Raw genomic sequence first — 18,091 nt, forward strand, 5'->3', positions numbered from 1 at the left:
AAGCGAGAAGCTCGCGTGTGCTGACTGGAGGTGGACCCTCTAGGGGCTGGCCCAAGATGGGCACGTCTGGATTGGCCTGCTGGAGCAGTGAAAGTCCAGGCCAGACCACGGGTTCCGCTCTCAGACAGAGCCGCCCAGATGGCCCTTTCCTAAATATTAAAAACCTGTGGTAAGGATGTCTGTTGTTAGAATTGTTGCTAAAATTGATGTTGGAATGGTTAACAATCACCTAATATTACTCATCTAACATTCTCTGTAAATTGTCCTGAGCATCTGAATGCAAATAAATAAATAAACAGGTTAGCATACTGTAAGTTTCAACATAAATATTTTGTGTAGTTCATGCTGAACTGCTATTAAAATCTGCTGAACTAGATTGCCCTGCATATTTGCAAAGATGTATGCCCAAAGATTCCATTAGCATCAGTCAGCGGACTACTTAGAACAGGCTTACTCAACCAGGGTTTCATTAAACCCTGGGGTTTCTTGACAGCCCTGGAAGGGTTTTCCAAATGGGTGGGAGTTTATTGTTTATATATTTTTAAATTTGTTAAACATTTGTCAGGTGCTATGACCATATATGACCCTCCCCTCCCAAAATGGCCAATGATGGGCCTGGAGGGGGTGGGAAGGGGGGGTACCGTATGGGCATGTACACAGCTATACTTCCCAACCATATTCTGCATGATTGCACCACTTCTGGGCCTTCTCGAAGCCTGAAGAATGTTTCAGGGGTTTCTCTATGCTAAAAAATTAAGAAAGGCTGATTTAGACACTTAAGGATAAGATTAAACTGAATCACTGATTTAGAAGTAAATTATACCTCACTTTTCACTACCCGAAGGAATCTCAAAGCAATTTACAATCGTTAACAGCAAAGGCTTTTCTAAAAAATGCAGGTGATCCTCTCCATTTTCAATTCAGTTTAATAATAAACTGAACTAGTATTGAATGTGTTCAACAGGAAAATTCCCCTTGAGGAAATAGGATTCACTCCCCATCCCATCTCTTGTGATAATCAGGGTTACCATTCTATTTGATTGTATACTTTTTTCCTGCATAATAATTCATATCTAGCATTTTGAAAGGGTGCAAGGCAGACATTTTCTTAAAATAGATAAATCATTTTGTTTCTACAGAAAATCAAGCAATTTAACCGCAGTGTTTCAGATGCAGTGCAAGGAGAAGAAGTTTTGAGAAATAATAAAACCCCAAGATTGTTCACAGCAATACGGCAACTGTTTAGTAAGTGGGAGTCAGAGATTAATCGCAGTGCACTAGAAGGTAAACCCATTTTCATGACATTTAAATTTGTCCTGCAGTTCAGTTCCTCCTTTCCATTTGAATCTTCATGTAGCCAGGGTGAGCTGCATCCCAAATGTACTTCATGTACCCATGTAGAATGCTTTGTACTCCTTGCTTACCCATGTAGAATGCTTTGTCCTTCAATCAGTAAATGCAGGATTACAGTTGATACTTCTGTTGCGTGCTTGGATCTAGAGTGCTAGTAGAAGGTGTCCATAAGGATTCTTTCAGCACTACATCTTTCCTACCAGGTTGTTGGCCCCAGCTGCTGAGAGTTTGCACCCGGCCCTAGGGAAGCACGCCTAGCCTCGACCAGGGCCAGGGCCTTTTCGGTCCTGGCCCCGACCTGGTGGAACGAGCTCCCGGGAGAGCTGTGGGCCCTGCGGGATCTTTCAGTGTTCTGCAGGGCCTGCAAAACGGAGCTCTTCCGCCAGGTATATGGTTGAGGCCGGGACTGGTAAGATAGATCTACGCCCCCCCGGGATCTGGGATCTGAAGTGAACATCATCGGGACCTCTTTCTCCACCCACTAGTAGTGGGGGGGGGGAGTCGGGTTTTATTGATTTTCCGCCATGTTGGTAATGTTTTATGTCTTTTAATGGGGTTTTAATGGGGGGTTTAAGACACTGTAACCCGCCACGAGCCGTAAGGGAGTGGCGGGAAATAAATATTATAATAATAATAATAATAATAATAATAATAATAATAATAATAATAATCATCATCATCATCATCATCATAAGCAGTCAAGTTTGGTGGGAAGCGCTCTTGCACCCAAACCTCCTCACCAAAGTTTCATTTGTGTATTCTAAGAGCTCTAGCCATGGGGCCTCTGGATTTTATGATTTGTATAATATGAGTTTCAGTAGGACAGCAGTGATGACTCTTGCCTAACTTCCCGGACTGGGGTTATGGGACTAGAAACTGAATACCTAATAAAGATGTTTTAATGCTGTAGTCAGAGACACTATGAAAGAAGACGTGTGGGGATTTGAAAATAAATACCGTGGAAAAGAACTCCCCGGATTTGTCAATTACAGAACCTTTGAAGCCATCGTAAAACGGCAAATTATGCTACTAAAATGGCCAGCTACTGAGATGCTGAAGAAAGCAATCGGTAAGTGTGGTAAACGTAAGTGTGGTTAATGTAAGTGTGGTTAATGCCTCGTTTATATAAAGGGCTTTCTTGAGTAACTATAATTTAGTCCAGAATGTATCCTTTCTGAATGCTGACTTTCTAGAGGAACAGAAAGAAAAAGCAAACTTAAAAAAAAATCAACTACTTACTCTAGTCAATCTAGATCAGGGATGGTCAAAATGCAGCCCTCCAGATGTCCATGGACTACAACTCCCATGAGCCCCTGCCAGCCCCTTTCTTTGCAAAGGCCAAATGTACAAAAATACTAATATAAGTGTTAGTGAAAAATATTTTAGGCTGTTTGCAGGAGGTTCTCTATATGCAAAGCTGTATTTCAAAAACATATATAGACTTTAGGCTAATGTGTAAGGACTTGCAGTTCATTTGCATGTTATGGCATCTTACAAATGGGAAAAAGCTCAATCATTAATCAGAAATAATTTGTGATAATATAAATATTTATCAAATACTGTATGAATATGCTATGCCACACACATATTGTTCTTCTTTAGTTTAGGAATGGTGTGAAATAACTTTAGTTTTTTTTGAGGGAGGTGAACTGTGTACCTAAATATAGGAGAGCTTTCCCCTTAGCCCAGGAGATTGTTCGATCACCAGCAGTCCTTGAGATCTCTTGTAAACAGACTCCCCAAAAGATGGATGTCATCTCTGTCATGCCTGTAACTCACATGCTCTTGTCTTGTAACGGTGATGATGGAGGTAGAGAAGATATTGTCTTGGTTATTTCATGAGGCCACTGTACAGAAAAATTGGTTATCCTGTTTCTTGTTGGACGTGGTGTTACTGCTGAATGAAAAGTCCTTTTAAATTCTAAGGTAGCTATTGAACCTAGATCCTAACTATTAAAAGAATTTTATTAATCTTATAACATTTCTTGTAGACTTGAACTACTGATTTATTGATTATATATATAGCTGAATAAGATCAGCTGACAGTACAATAAAGTGTTATCTGATCTCAATCATTTCCATATAGATACATACATAAAACACCTCTCAACATTTGGTCTGTAAGATAATATACCCTGTCACTAGCAATCCTAAGCAACACTTCCTAGGATGTAGTCTTGTTCAAAAGTTCATTATGATTTCCTCATCCCCACTTTGTTTTCTTTGCATGCCTTCTACTCCAACCCAGCAGAGAAGAAAGTAAGGGATAAGATGGAGGATGTAGATGACCATTTATGTTAGGTGGACTTGCTCTCCCTCATATTCACAACTCTCCAATGAATCTTGTGATCGGGTGTATGATCCAAGGGAAGTGGTGGTTTGGGCTGAATGTGGACCTCCCAGTTTTTAGAACAGAGTATTCTTGTTTGGGTCAATAGCAAGCTAGAAATTACAGTTGTTTCTTAAAGGTGCTACCATTGAGTTACCTCCTGGATGATTTCTCCCCATTGTTTAGATCTTGTGAGAGAAACGTTTATTCAGATTGCCAAACAACACTTCAGTGATTTTTACTTTTTGTTCATGAACGCTCAGGTAAGACTTGATTTGTTGTACCATTAATTAAATGGTTTTTGTAGATAGCAAAAGAACCCTCAACAAATCTACAGTATCAAGAGTGGCTCAATAATTGTCCAGTGGTAGAAGTCCCGCATCTTAGGTTTTCAACCAGTGAGAAAAACAACAGCTCCGTAAAATTATTCCCCTTCAGTCAAATCTTTCAGTCAGGGTGGGGAGATGCAGGGTGAAGTCTAGGCAGGATCTGAGCCAATGGCTTTCTAGAAGACGACAAGAGCTTGGGGGGGGGGGGTTGTATCCCACTCTTCACTATGATGCGAGGCTCTTGCTGGCCTACCAGAGCACCAGACAGACTGCTTTATTAGGCTGAATCCAAGACAGCAATCCTAAGCAGAATCCTCCTCACAGCTCTGCAGGGGCTTATATCCCAGAGAAAAATGCTTTTTAAGAATTATGCTGTAAGTCATTTCCAGCTGGCGCAAAAGGGGGAAAGGCGCCTCCTGCCAATTCTTCCTCAATGTCGACCCCAAGAGAGCATTTGGTGCTGAACTCAGGGGTCCACTGAGCCACAAGTGCCATACTTGGGGAGATGGGCAAGCTGCCAGCACAGGTTTGCTCTCAGAACCCTGTATGTTCATATTTAAGTTTTACCTTCAGCCTAGCAATCTTGAAAGTTGCTCCTTGTTTTTAAACATGCCTCAGGCAAAACCCCAATTTTTTTTGTCCTGGCAGAATAATATTGAAGATCTAAAAGTGAAGCAAGAGGAGGAAGCAGAATCTATGATCGATACTCAGTTTAAACTGGAACGTGTTGTCTACTGCCAGGATAGTATTTACAGTGAAGATTTAAAGCACGTTAGAACAAAACCTACCATTGTTCAGGGTTTTGGTGCTCCAAAGCAGTTTTCCATAGAGGAGATGACTTACCACTTGAATGCCTACTTCAGAGTGAGTTTTTACCTTGTATGTTTTGCTTTCACAGAATTATAACCTGTAACATGCTGGCACAGGGGCGGGGCGGGAGATAGATGCCAAAGAATCTGTTATTCAGACCAGTTACTGGGGCGTCTTTTTCCTTATTAAAAAAAAATTGTCTTCCCCTATTTCCTGGCTTGAAAGGAAATAACATTGGATTCTGTTTTTTTCAGTTGCTCCTATGCAGTAACGTTCTCTCATTGTTTTGTTTTTGTTTTCTTGAAAAATTCTTAGAATAAACAATATTTTAATTATTATTTATTTATTAAAAACAAACAAACAATGTTTTGAAAGTAAGTAAAATCTGAGAAGTGTTGATAACATGTATTTTCCATGTTCTCCTGACGTTTGGGGCCCCCTTGGGATTTCCGGTGCTAAATAGGGAGTATAGAAAATAATCAATTAAATTAAAGCAAGGATGCTAGCTTCTTCTTAATCTACACTGTAAATATGTGTTTTCCTCATGGGGTTAATTGGGTAAGTTCCTACTTTGGTGGGGCAGGTTGGTGACCCAGCTTTCTGTAGAGGCCTTTAAAATTCATGCTGTGGGCCCAAGAGGCTTTTTCTTTTGTTGTTCAATTATTTTGACTTCTCATTATACAAACACTGATTTCAAAGTGTTATTTGACGTGTAGAATGGCTCGCTATGCCAGCATGTGGAAATCCTTTTTGAAATAGGCAGGCATTCATCATGGATAACTGATGGCCATTCTCATCCAAAGTACTATTCAAGTCAAAGTACTATTCAAGTCTTCTATATCCAAACAGTTCATGTGGTTGAATTTGTGCTGCAGTGTCAGCATGTGTATTGGTAGATTTTCAGTAGTTGGTTCTCTGCTGTTGAATGTTGAATTATCCAAACTAGAAGACTTTTTATCAATCCCTTCCTCCCATTTTCTCTTTGGTCAATATTTCAAATGCACTTTGACATAGATTTTACAGTGCTAATAGTAAGTTGTAACAACACAGGGTGAAAAATATAAGCATTAGGAAAAGAGAATATTTCTCAGGTAAAATTTCTGTTGCTGCACAGAAAAACACTTAGGAATTATGGAAAGTCTCATACATCAGAGTTATTGTCAGGGAAGGAAAGAGTATTTTAAATTTGTGTTACAATATGGTACATTACTAAGAATCCAAAAGGCATCTGGACTAAAGAACATGGAAATAAATGTACATATGCCTTTTTACTGATTTATTTTTTGGGGAACTGGATATAACCCCTTTACAACATGATAGGTTAGCCCCTAAGGCTGCTTGTTTGTGGCTGTCTATATCTGTTCCTCTCAGCACAGTGGTCTCGGAGCGGTTTACAACAGATATAATATACAAACATAATGAAACCACTCAGCATAAAAATCATTAAAATATATCAAGTCACTGTAGCTGCCAGGTGTCAATTGAACAGCTCCCTTGTGGTTCAGGATGGGAGAAAATGCTGGAGGAGAGCCCTAGATGGTGTTCCATCAGCTCATTGGCCTCAACCAAATGCCTAGTGGAAGAGCTCCATTTTGCAGGCTCTTCAGAAGTATATATAAGGCTGTTCCAAAGCATGCAAGGGTGGTACCAGTATTCCCCTGTTCCTCCTCTCTTCTTGCCACTTTCGTACAAATCTACGTGGATAAAGAACAATACTTATCTACTGATGAGGTTATCTTACTTGTTTCTATGCTCCCTAGTTGCATCATAATTATATAAGAAGACACAGTGAGTTACCTGATCTTTCTTTTCCTTGATCAAGAACCCAAGTTTAAATGTATAACCTCTTGTAATGATAGGTAGTCCATTTGCAACAATTTCCAATTTTGATCCAGTTTTCAAAACAAAACCATTATCTTTTCTTTTCAGAGTTCTGGAATCCGTCTTGGTACTCAAATTCCCCTGATCATTCAGTCCTATGTTCTCCAAGACTATGCTGAAAAGTTACAGAATGCAATGCTGAAACTCTTACAGATGAAAGATCAGTACAGCATTTTACTTCGAGAGAAAAATGATGCTGACAATAGGAGGAGTGCCCTAAAGGAACGGATCAGCCGTCTCACCAAAGCTCGAGAGCGCTTAGTAAAATTCCCAATTTAAACAAGAAGTGTTTCTGTGTTGCTCCCTTCTGTCATTCCATAGTGGTGTTTGAGTAAATATTTTGAAATACTTTAGTACATGTTAGAAATTAAGAATTCATTTGCAGCCATATTTATGTTTGAGAGGGTTGCCAGGTCAAAACAGGCTACCAGCAGGGGAGAGGAGGCCTCTTCCAGGAGCTCCCCAACATGCTGAGGCCACCCGGAAGTGTCATTGGTACAATGGAGACATCAAGAAGAAGGAGAGATGGTTTTTATACTCTGCTTTTCACTATCCAAATCAGCTTACAATCACCTTTGCTTCCTTCTCTCCACAACAGACATCCTGTGAGGTAGGTGAGGCTGAGAGAGCTCTGACAGAACAGCTGTGCAAGAACAACTGCCAATTGAACTGTGACTAGCCCAAGGTTACCCAGCTGGCTGTATGTGGAAGAGTGGGAAATCAAACCTGGCTTGCCAGATTAGAGGCTGCCATTCTTAACTACTACAGCAAGCTGATTCAAGAGACAAAACTCTGTGGTAAAATTTGCCTCAAAGCATAGAGTTTTCCCAAAAAATAGAGTGTAACTCCCCCTCTTCAAAGGACTCCAGCGTGCCAATGTCATTTCAAGGTGACTTCAGCACATCACAGATGTTCTTCTGGGTTGGGTGAGTTGGGGTGAGATGAAGTGGCACAGTGGGGGATCCCTGTTTTACTGGCCACTCTAAAGTCTGACAAAGAGGAGAATATTGGCCATTCACCAATTCTTCCCCACTATTCAATGCTATTTTTCCAGGCAAAGAATCAAAGATTGAACCAGGTCCTACTCTCCTGAGCTCTTTACTTCTGCTGTAGTAGCTCCCTGCCATAAGCTGAGTTAAGAAAGACGACACAGCTAAGGGGGAAAAAACATTCCTAAGGACCAGTTGGCTCCAGGGACCAAAAGGACTCTAAATCAGTGGTCCCCAACCTTTCTGAGGCTGGGGACCGGGAGGGCATCGGGCCGCGCCCACGCATCAGGCAGCGCCCGTGGGCCGCGCCCACACGGGCCACGCCTGTGCATCGGGCCGCGCCCACGTGGGCCTGATTCCCTCTCCCCACCCTCCCGCAGTAAGAAGCTTCCCGGGCCGCAAGCTTGCAGCCTGGGAAGTTTTTTACTGCAGGGGGGGCGGGGAGAGGGAGCCGCGGCCCGGCACCATGGCCTTCTGGGCCGCGGCCCGCAGGTTGGGGACCACTGCTCTAAATGGCCAAAAGGATTCTTTTAGCTAATCTGTTCACAGCTGGGGAGAGCAGGCACACTGGTCTGAATCTTGCAAACAGGCATCTTAAACTGGTTTTGTGGAGCAAAACTGTTTTAGCAGTACAGAAGAAGAAAATGGTGAAGAAAGGGTTAGGTACCATCTGTACTTCCTTCAAGGGGTGAGGTTATACCTCCATTTTGCCATAACAACTCTTTGACTAGCCCATTGCATTACTGACTAGCGATTTTAACGCCAGTCTCCCTTCATTGACATTTGAACCTGTACACTGGCTTTCACCTTCTCCCCATCTACAACTCCATGCTACTCCTTGTGGGCATGGATTTTCATTTTTATAAAAAGGGGGGGGTACTGGGGCTTCAGTTACACCCAGGGTTGTCAATGGGCCTGGAGAAAAATGTCCTCTTTTATAGAGGCTTAAAGTGTAGTAATGAGCTGCTGAAGCTTTTCATGGCAGGGAGTAAAGCAGGCACAAACCCCTCCGCCCCCCCCCCTCCGTACATACAGGCCTGGGAGTAACTAACCACCCATTAAACTTCTATTAAAGGGACAGTTTTTCTCCAGGCAGTTGGCAACCTTAATTAACAAGCATTAGGCTGCTATTTAAAGGACACTTTCCTGCAAGTAATCCCCATTGAATAAAATGGAACTTGCTTCTGAATGGACCTGCTTAGATTTGGTTGCAGTGTATAATGTAAAGTTGCAGCTGGTGAGGAAGAGAGCACTCTGTATCTTGGAGTTAACCCACCAGCCAATCACTGTTGTCCTCTGCCTCACTTCCTGCTGAACTAGTTCTAGACCTAGGCATATTTCAGAATATTGGACAAAAGTGCGTATGCATTTTTTTCCTTAGAAAATGTTGATCACTTATATAGTTTTAAGTTGTTTTTTCTCTTGCTGGATGTTTCCTATGTATAAATTCAAATTTCAGAGACTGAACATCTGTAACAGACAAAACAGTTGACCTTTGAAAATAAAGTTCTCATTGATGTACTTATCTCATACTCCCCAATACGCGTGTCTTGAAAAGTTTCTTTCTGTTTGTTTACATGTGTCATACAAGAGTATAAGAAGGACGGTCTAATAATTAAACCAAACAGAGAGAAACAGACTTATCCAATGGCAATACAATAAATATATTCATAAAAGAAAGAAACGTGTCCTTTTTTTGTAGTTTTCCTTATTTCTTTATTCTGTAGGACTTCTGTCAAAATGGAATCCAGGTAATCTCCGTTTTCAGTGAGATTCTTTCATCAGTGACAAGTCCTCTGAGTCTTCAGTATATTTATCAGTTTTATAAGTATTGAGAATTTAAACCTTCTATATAATCTTTAACCGCTCTTGCGGAGCGGATAAAATAAAGCCCTAAGGGCTATTGGGGAGGAGTTAGGGTGGGCTTTGTCTGTGATAAAAACTCGGAGGGGCGAATTGGCTCCTGATTCGCCCCTCTGAGTGCCACTCAAAGGCCAAGCGGCAACAGGGGAGGCGCGCAAAGTGCACCTCCCCAGTTGCCACTTGCCCCGGCCTCGCCCGCAAAGAGGACTCGCCGCACCAAGGCACACAGTGCCTTCATCCACGGTCAGTCCTGCCTTCCCATCGCTCTGGGGAAAGGAGCCATGCTCCTTTCCTCCTCCCTGACCACACTACGCTTCCGCACTACACCAACTACCCCCCCTCCATCCCCAGACCCTTTCCTGCCCTGCCGCTGCTCCCCTCCCTTTAAACACCCTCCCATACACTCACGCACCCACCCGCCGGCCCCTAACCCCCCACCCTCCCTGCACCCCGCCGCCGCTTCCCACGCTTCCAGCACACACACACACACACTCACCCTCCCGCCCGCCATCCGATCACCCCTGCACCCTCCCCAGACCCCTTCCCGGCCCGACACGCTGACAACCAGCTGCCGCCTCTTGCCCAGCCCCCGTCCCCGCCCTTCCCTACCACTCCTTTCCTCGCCCGATCCAGCCTCCCCAACACGACAGTCACCTTACCCTGCTCCTCTGCATCCCTGGCCCTTCCCTTCCATTTTGCCTGCCATGGCCCCAGCCGCCGAGCTCTGCCCGGCTGCTCCCATGGCCCAGAACCAGGCATGCGTGGAGTCACGCACATGCCTTGTTGCAAAGCCCGACGCACTGCCGCGGCCCCAGCACCCCATCCCCTCGCTGATGCACGCATGCCTGGAATCCCGAGCATGCGTCCTTCCCCTCCCCGTCACCCGTGCTGCCCCCCAGCCCACACTCTGCTGCTTTCCCACCTTCCCCCAACATCTGCCACCCACTACTACCCTCCAACGCCCTCCCTCCAACGCCCTGTGAGGCCACTTCTCCGAATGCCCTACCTCTGCCCATTTTTATAAATAGGCTTTATTCCTAGTAATAATATAATACTGGCCACAGGCTAACATAGAATACCAGTCTTTACATGTCATACCTATACCTATTAGGCAGGCCATTCCACAATGTGACCATTGTCATAGAGACCATAGGAATGGGTACCTGTTGGTCTTACCCCTTTGCTGGGTGGCACTTTCTGAAGGTTTTGTTTCATTAGGTGATAATCAGAACCTTGAACTGAACCTTTACGCTTTTCTCTTTGTAAATTTGGCAACTTGGTTAGATAAAAAAAGCAACCCTAATCTTTGACCCACCCACCCAAAGAATCCAATAGTTTCACTTTATTATTTACACTAGAGGTGGCATGTTGTGCATTGTTTCTGATGGTGATAACCATTGTCATTCCATCCATTCTGCAGCATGGTACCAGTAGAGATACCTATGGGGTTCTAAGAGAGCCACAGGGGTAGTAATGTGTAACAGTAGTTTAAACAAATAGAATGGGTGTCTAAGAGAGAGAGCATTGGAAGCTATTTCCCATTCATATTCTTCATGCTTCCCCTCCCCCAATTCTTTTTAAAAGGCACATCACACTGGATGTGACTTCCCCCAATATCTTTACTGGTGCATGGTGGGAACTTTCCTACAGGTTTCCAACAAAGCTCTCTGTTCTGAACAGTGCATATCTATTAATTTTTTCAAAAAATTGCATGGAAGGCAACCAAATAAGGAAGATCTGGCTGAAGCCGGAACCATTTTGACAAAGTTGTATTAATTACTAGCTGGGACTGTATCTTAACTTCAGTTTGTAGCTCTGTTGATTCTTATGGCTGGAATCTTTTTCCATTTTAACTTTTAGTTATTTTATTTTATTTGTAGTAGTAGTAGTTTATTAATATGGTCAATGACCAGCAAGAAAATATGCACGCACACACACACACACAATTGATCACCAAATACATAAACTAGTACAACAAGCTATTAAAACTGACAAATTTGATTAGCTAAACCTTTCCTTTTCCTAGAGATTAAAAAGTAATATTTTGCTACATCAGGATTTAATCCTGTTTCTCAGTAAAAATGTCACACAATGCCCCTCTGCATGGTCCAAATAACTTTCCAAGGGCTTAAAGCAAGACAGAGTGGGGATTATTAGTTTGTTCCTTTCATCCTTATATAGTGTACAATCCAGCAGAATGTGGGATGTTGTCTTCACAGCATTATTACAGAAGCAGAGTCTCAAATGCAGAGGATGCCACTTAATATTTCCCAAATAGTACTGCTTATAGAAGCATGTCCATCCTTGCTCTGCAGAAGGCCCATCTATGATTGGGATTATTGATGTTTGCCAGATATGGGGCTATGGCAATATTAGGCCATGATTTTAACCTTTTGTAGGGGGCAGGTAATAAAGAAGTTTCCTTCTGGGCCGCTATGTCCAAAAGTCGTTGATGGATCAAATGTTTTGCTTTTATTAAGCCTCCTTCTAATAATTGAACAGATCAAGCCCAATTGATCTTAGTTTGCCTGCTACTTTATCTAGCCATTTTGGATAGGGGACAGCTGCTAAAAAGAATTAGACCAGCAGACTTTAAATGAGTTTTTAACCAGAAGTAGAATATATGCTGCCAGATTTCTGTTTCTACTCTACAAACACCAGCCTCCTGTCTCAGAATCACGTTTGCAGTACAACAGGCAGCATTAAACAGTGCTCTTAAAAATTTGGATTGGAACACTTCCAAAATCTTGTAATTATTGGAGATAAGAATTTGTGATCCATATGTCATCTAAGCAAGAACTTTAGCAGAATAAAGTTTCAGTGCTACAGAGTGCTGCTGATCTTGCAACATCCTTCCTAAAGAATCTTAAGATAGCATTAGGGCTTCTCTCAGTGGATAGAGCTATAGATTGAAGATGGGCTGTAGATTTACTGTTAAATGAAAAAGGATTTAAAGTTTTTTACTTGCTCAATGTGATGATTATTGTTATTAATTACTGTATGTTTTAATGAAGACTGTTTCATGTATCGTTGATTAGTTTTAATGTAAACTGCCCTGAGCCTTCGGGGAGGGCGGTATATAAATCTAAATAAATAAATAAATAAATAAATAAATGATCATGAAGTTTCCAGGTGCTCAATGTGATGATCATTAAGTTTCCAGGTTTGTTTTTGAAAAAATGATTGTTAGTTATTCCTACTGACAATGGTTACTGAATATTTTGAGAACCCGGTATAGACTCTTTTTGTGTGTGGGTATTGATTTGGAGAGCTTCCCTTCTGGTGTAAATCTTATCTGCAAGTTGGTATTGCTGTTTTAGGTCTAGTACCATATTAATAAACTGCTACTGAGATTGGTTCTTGTCTCGACCCAACCTGGGTCGAGTCTGCACTTTGCTTTTCATACTCTCCCAGTCTAAATAAACTATAGTGACCATCTGTAACGATAATAGCGGGATGATCCCGATTTTGGACTGAATGTCCCACATTCTGGACCAAACCCAGAATGTCCCGCCTGCCCTGGCCTTCCCCGCCCTGCGTGCACCCGCCCGCTGGAGGTGGCGGTCAGCTGGCAGAGTGAGGTGGAGCATGTGGGCCGACTTCCCAGCAGCAGCAGCAGCTTTGACCACATGGGGGAGCTGGCCCCAGACACCCCCAGAGCCCCAGGCCCGCCACCCTGACTCTGGCCGCCACCTCCGGACGGGCACTTCCCTGCTGTGCAGGCTCTCTGGGGAGGGCCTGGCCGGCTGTTTTAATTGGGTGGGAGTCATGGGCGCCAGGCCAAGCCCCTTCCCTTCTCGCTCCTTCCCGCCACGGGGGCTGTCTTCGTCTCCTTGGCTTGCCCGGGCACTCCGGCTCCAGCAGCACTCCTCCGGGGAGCCTCCTGGACACTGGGCAGAGGCATCGGGGGCGGAGGCACAAAAGCGGCTGCTGCAAGTAGTGGGGCTGGGGCTGGCACTGGCTGCCCTGGTCTTCCTCCCCAACATGGGACTGGCCCAGAAGCACCCACTGCGGAGGCGCCGGAAAGGGAAGCGGGAGTTGCCGCCCCAATACTCGCTCATGCAGGGGCGAATGGTGTGAACGGAAGTCATGCTGCTGAACTGGACCGGAGTTCATGAAACATTCATAGCACAGGGCAGGGGTAAGTGGCTGTGGGAAATGTAGTGTTTAAGCAGACACAGCTCCTAGGGAGGGGGGGATTGAAAGAGGTACCATAAAGTAGCTGGAGTATTTTGCATGTCTGTGGCCTGATTTTTTCTAAACAACAGAACTTGTTCTGAAGTGGTAGCATGATTCAGAAGAGATACTTCCACACAGCAGCTCAGATATTTTGCACAAACAAAACAAAAAAAAAACAGGTGAGCCTGAACAAACTTGTTCTGAACTGCTAGCATGATTCAGAATAGATACTTCCATACAGCGGCTCAGATATTTTTCTTTAAAAATCTTCCCTTGACTCTTCTGGGGCTTCTGTTTACACAGACATGAGTCCTGCTGTAACTTGATAGCATGCTCTCCTCTACCAGAATCCTGTACAGATGGCTTCGTCCTGTCTGGAACTGGATTCCTATTTGTGTGCTTAGCTCTTGTCTTGAGAGCCAGCATGGTGTAGTGGTTAAAGAGTAGCGGACTCTAATCTGGAGAATCGGGTTGGAGTCCCTATTTCACCACAGGCAGCCAGCCGGGTAATTATGGGCTAGTCCCAGTTCTCTTGGTGCTGTTCTCCCTCAGCAGTTCTCTTGGAGCTCTCTCTGCCCCACCTACCTCACAGGCCATCTGCTGGGAGGAGAGGAGCCAGTTTGGGGCTCCTTTGGGTAGCAAAAAGTGGATATAATTGTTTGTCTCTAATGCACTGTGTTTGCCAAATTACCTATGCCTGCTCAGGACAGACATACTATAACTTTAATATCTGGTTGTTGTGTGTTTTTCGAGTTGTGTGCCTGTGGTCTGGTAGTTTTAGTCTGTGACCTTTGGTCAGTTATATCGGCTGGCATCCATGCCTCACCTGGAGGTTGGCAACCCCCCGGTCAATGGAGTCCCTCTTTACCAATCTTAAAATCTGGTCACCTTAAAATAAATTCCTTCCCTCTGCACTGTATTTGATTTCCCTTTTGATTTTGGGGCACTTTAAATTTTCCCTCTGTGACATCCATGATTGATCCATGCTGACCCTACCTTTCCCGCACGATATCTAGGAGTGGATATAAGTCACTATGTCTGAAAAACGAACTTTGAAAGCTCCCAGTGTAGATGTTCTGCGTTCTGCTGGATTAACTTCCTGCCCCATGCCTCCAATGCTGATGTAGCAAAGCAGTCTTCTCTGATTGGTCAGGGTATCAATTCAAAGACTTCCTGGTTTCTGGTTGCAAGACTTCCCTCCCAAGACTTATTTTTGCCCTCATTTTGGGCTCTGTTTTAAAGTGCTCCAGAAGCCCACACTTCTCTCAGCAGCGATTTGTCTTGTTCTCTGTGAGGCTGCTGCTGCCTCCCACCTTCCCCCTCATTCAGGAAAGAGAAACAAGCAGCCTTGTGCTGCACTTGGCTCCTCCCCCTGCTTTCTCTTTCTTCGAGTCAAAAGTAAAGAAATAAAGCACTCTCCTTTAATCCCAGCCCCCTCGCTAGTTCAGGAAAAGAAAGAAACAAGGAGCTTCAAGACCACCACTCCCTCCCCACTCTGAGCTTCCCCTATCAAGTGCAGAACACTTTCTGTTTCAGTTTGGGGAATAGGATGGGGGAAGACCCAGGTTCACATTGATCTGAATTCAGCAGAATCGACAATGTAAAAAAAAAAAAAAGTGCAGAACCAGCCTTGGTGGAATGAGCTCCTGGAAGAGCTAAGGCCCGTGATGCAACTGACTCAGTTCCGCAGGGCCTGCAAGACAGAGCTTTTCCATCAGGCGTTTGGCTGAGGCCAGTCTGAGAAAAGTTCTATAGCCCCCCCTCTGATATTCCATTTTAAGTCATCTGTCCTGGGGAGTTAGAGTTAGTGTGGGTTGGGGAATGTGGGGATGATTTTTAATGGTATTGTTTTTTTTGTCTTTTATTGTTGGAATTATTGTTGTGAACTGCTGCAAGCTGGCTGGCCAGAAGTGGCAGCATACTAATTCGACAAACAAACAAAAGCATTTTCCATTGATAGAAATGACTGACAGGATCCAGCTCTATGTGCGCACAGCATAAAGTGTCAAAGCACAGCACAGGATGCTGTTCCCCTTTACACACATATCAGGCAAGCATAGATTGGGTTGTACTAGATATGAAATATATAAAGTTCTGTCCAAAACAGAAACACTAGTAAAATGCACAGCACAAAGCGAAGAGTAATACATCTACAGTGCAGTGTTTAAGAGTTTGGTCAGATTCTATTCTTTGTGTTTAAGAAGAAATTTTCTTCTAGATTTATGTCAGGGTTATGAGTTTTTAAGAGGCACCCAAAATTTACTAATGTTTTTAATACATCCCAGACATGGCTCCAGATAGCAGGAGAAAAGTGCAGATAAAGTGGAATGGATTTCATTTTCTTTTCCTCTTTCTCTTCAAACAAAAACTCACTATGTCAAGAAGGAAACATTTCTACAGCCTATTAACAAGACGTCATTCTGTCTGAGTTTCCTTTTCTCAGATGTTGGCTGGGAAATGGGTGGAGCTGCAGCCCAGGAGGAACGTTACTTCTTTGGTTTCACTTTCCAAGACAAAACAAGAGTGTTCATCTGTGAGAACAATTACATCTTCTTCTCGGAGACGAGGTAAGAACTTCCCTTTCCTTTCTGGAGTTTTAGAGTTTTAGATTGTTCTTATTTTAATAAGTGTGACAGTCTCTAAAAGAGAACTCAACAGCACAAAAGATCATGCTATGGCCTCCTGTACTCTCATATGGGAGAATAATAGCCCCCCCCCCCTTTCTTACTATATTGAAGGGAACAAGGCCAAACTTTAAGCGATTGGATTATATTATAACTAGGAATAAAGCCCATTGTAGCAAAAATACAGTGGGCGCTAGCAGGCGCTCCAGCTTTCCTGGGGGTGCGGGCAGGGGTCCCTGGAAGTGCCCGTGTTCCCTGCGAGTTCTGTGGGGCCAGCAAGTGGGTAGAAAGGGAGAGGGGTGGCAGATATGCCACATGGTCCGCAACAGGGGTCCCGGGGGCAGTGTGAGGGAAGGAAGCTTACTGGTAAGAGCAGCCATTTTTGAGGGCGGGCGGCGGCTCCGCGGCGTCCTTGTCATAGCGGCGGGCAGGGAAAGGAGGTGAGAAGGGAGGCTGTGGCTTCCTGCAGCGGCTCCCTGGCAGCCTCGTGATGTGCGCTATGAAGTTGGAGCGTGGGCGGCGGCTCCTTAGCGGGTTTTTTTGTCCGTGGCCATTTTGGAGGGCGGGCAGCTCCTTCTGCGGCTCGGGTGGCTCTTCAGTGGCTGGCGAGGGCAGGAGTTTGCAGGGGCGTCATGCTGCAGCAGTGGCAGGCCCATTGTGTTCGCGGCCATGTTGTGTGGCGCTGTGTGCAGGGCATTAGCAGTGGAGCGCATGGGCAGCGGCCTGGTTTTTACTGGCACCCTCATGCATCAGCGGGCCTTGTCCCAGCGGCAGCGGTGAAACAGAGTGGGCCCAGGAGCTTGGGAGCTGCAGGTGGCGGCGATGGGCAGCCGGGGAAAGCAGGCTGGATGCGGCGGCGAGGGGGAGCTGGCCGGAGAGGTGGCGAAGCGGCGAGGTGGTGAGTGGGAAGCGGGGGGGAAGGTTGCTGGCGTTGGCGAGCTGCAAGGGGCATTTGCGGTGGGGGTGGGAAGGGCGGGGATGGGCAGCTTCGTGGGAGACGGCAGAGGTCGGGTTGGCATCTGTCACAAAGGGCAGGCAGCGGCCGGAGGGGAAGCAGTTTCCCCCGAGGCCACTGGCGTTGGACGAGCCTCCTCCCTGGCAGCCATCCAGCGAGGATGGCGGCTCGGGAGGACTGGACAGTTGGAGGCGCGGCATTCGGGAGATGGGCCAAGTGTCTAATTGGCTTTGCGCGCCTCCCAATTGGACACTTGGTCCTTGAGTGCCACTTGGAGGAGCGAATCAGGAGCCACTCTGTGGCTCCTCCGAGTTTTTATCCCGGACAGAGCCCACCCTAACTCCTCCCAACTTGCCCTTACTCAATTATTTAGTCGGCCCTTACTCAATTATTTAGACGGTTTAAAGATAATGGGACTGGGGAATGGAAGCCAAAAAAAAGTGCATAGTGAAGTATGTGTAAAACAAAGAGTTTTGGAACACCTTAAATATTAATGAACTAGATTTTAAGCCCATTTTATATTAGAATAAAATGGGCGCTAGCTGCTGTCCCTGGGGACAGCGCTTGGTGGCTGGCAAGGGCGGGAGAAGACGGCAAAGGCTTCTGGGCGCCCAGAAGCCGTTCTCCCCTCCCACCCCCCCAACGGCAAAGGCTTCTGAGCGCCCGGGAATGGCGCAGGGCGGCTCGGCTGCCCTGCGACGTTCCCGGGCGCGCAGAAGCCATTCTCCCCTCCCACCCCCCCAACTGCAAAGGCTTCTGAGCGCCCGGGAACAGCGCAG

At 45.0% G+C, this 18,091-nt stretch overlaps 2 protein-coding genes across 3 annotated transcripts in view; both read left to right on the plus strand.

The window, feature by feature from the left end:
* Nucleotides 1-9,375, plus strand: part of LOC143839958 (interferon-induced GTP-binding protein Mx1-like) — a 28,297-nt gene extending 18,922 nt beyond the window's left edge. For both annotated transcript variants that reach the window (XM_077342756.1, XM_077342757.1), the window contains 5 exons: nucleotides 1,140-1,284; nucleotides 2,264-2,422; nucleotides 3,869-3,945; nucleotides 4,660-4,875; nucleotides 6,751-9,375. In XM_077342756.1, the coding sequence (XP_077198871.1) occupies nucleotides 1,140-1,284; nucleotides 2,264-2,422; nucleotides 3,869-3,945; nucleotides 4,660-4,875; nucleotides 6,751-6,981 (828 nt within the window). In that variant the 3' untranslated portion in view covers nucleotides 6,982-9,375. The remainder of the gene's footprint in view (nucleotides 1-1,139; nucleotides 1,285-2,263; nucleotides 2,423-3,868; nucleotides 3,946-4,659; nucleotides 4,876-6,750) is intronic.
* Nucleotides 9,376-16,180: 6,805 nt separating this feature from the next.
* The window catches only part of LOC143839959 (interferon-induced GTP-binding protein Mx2-like), a 37,242-nt gene continuing 35,331 nt past the window's right edge, over nucleotides 16,181-18,091 (plus strand). Inside the window, 1 exon segment of the mRNA XM_077342758.1 lies at nucleotides 16,181-16,300. The gene's annotated coding sequence lies outside the window, so the exon portion shown is untranslated.

Source organism: Paroedura picta, chromosome 6 (assembly GCF_049243985.1).
Source record: "Paroedura picta isolate Pp20150507F chromosome 6, Ppicta_v3.0, whole genome shotgun sequence".
In the NCBI taxonomy this organism is placed as follows: domain Eukaryota; kingdom Metazoa; phylum Chordata; class Lepidosauria; order Squamata; family Gekkonidae; genus Paroedura; species Paroedura picta.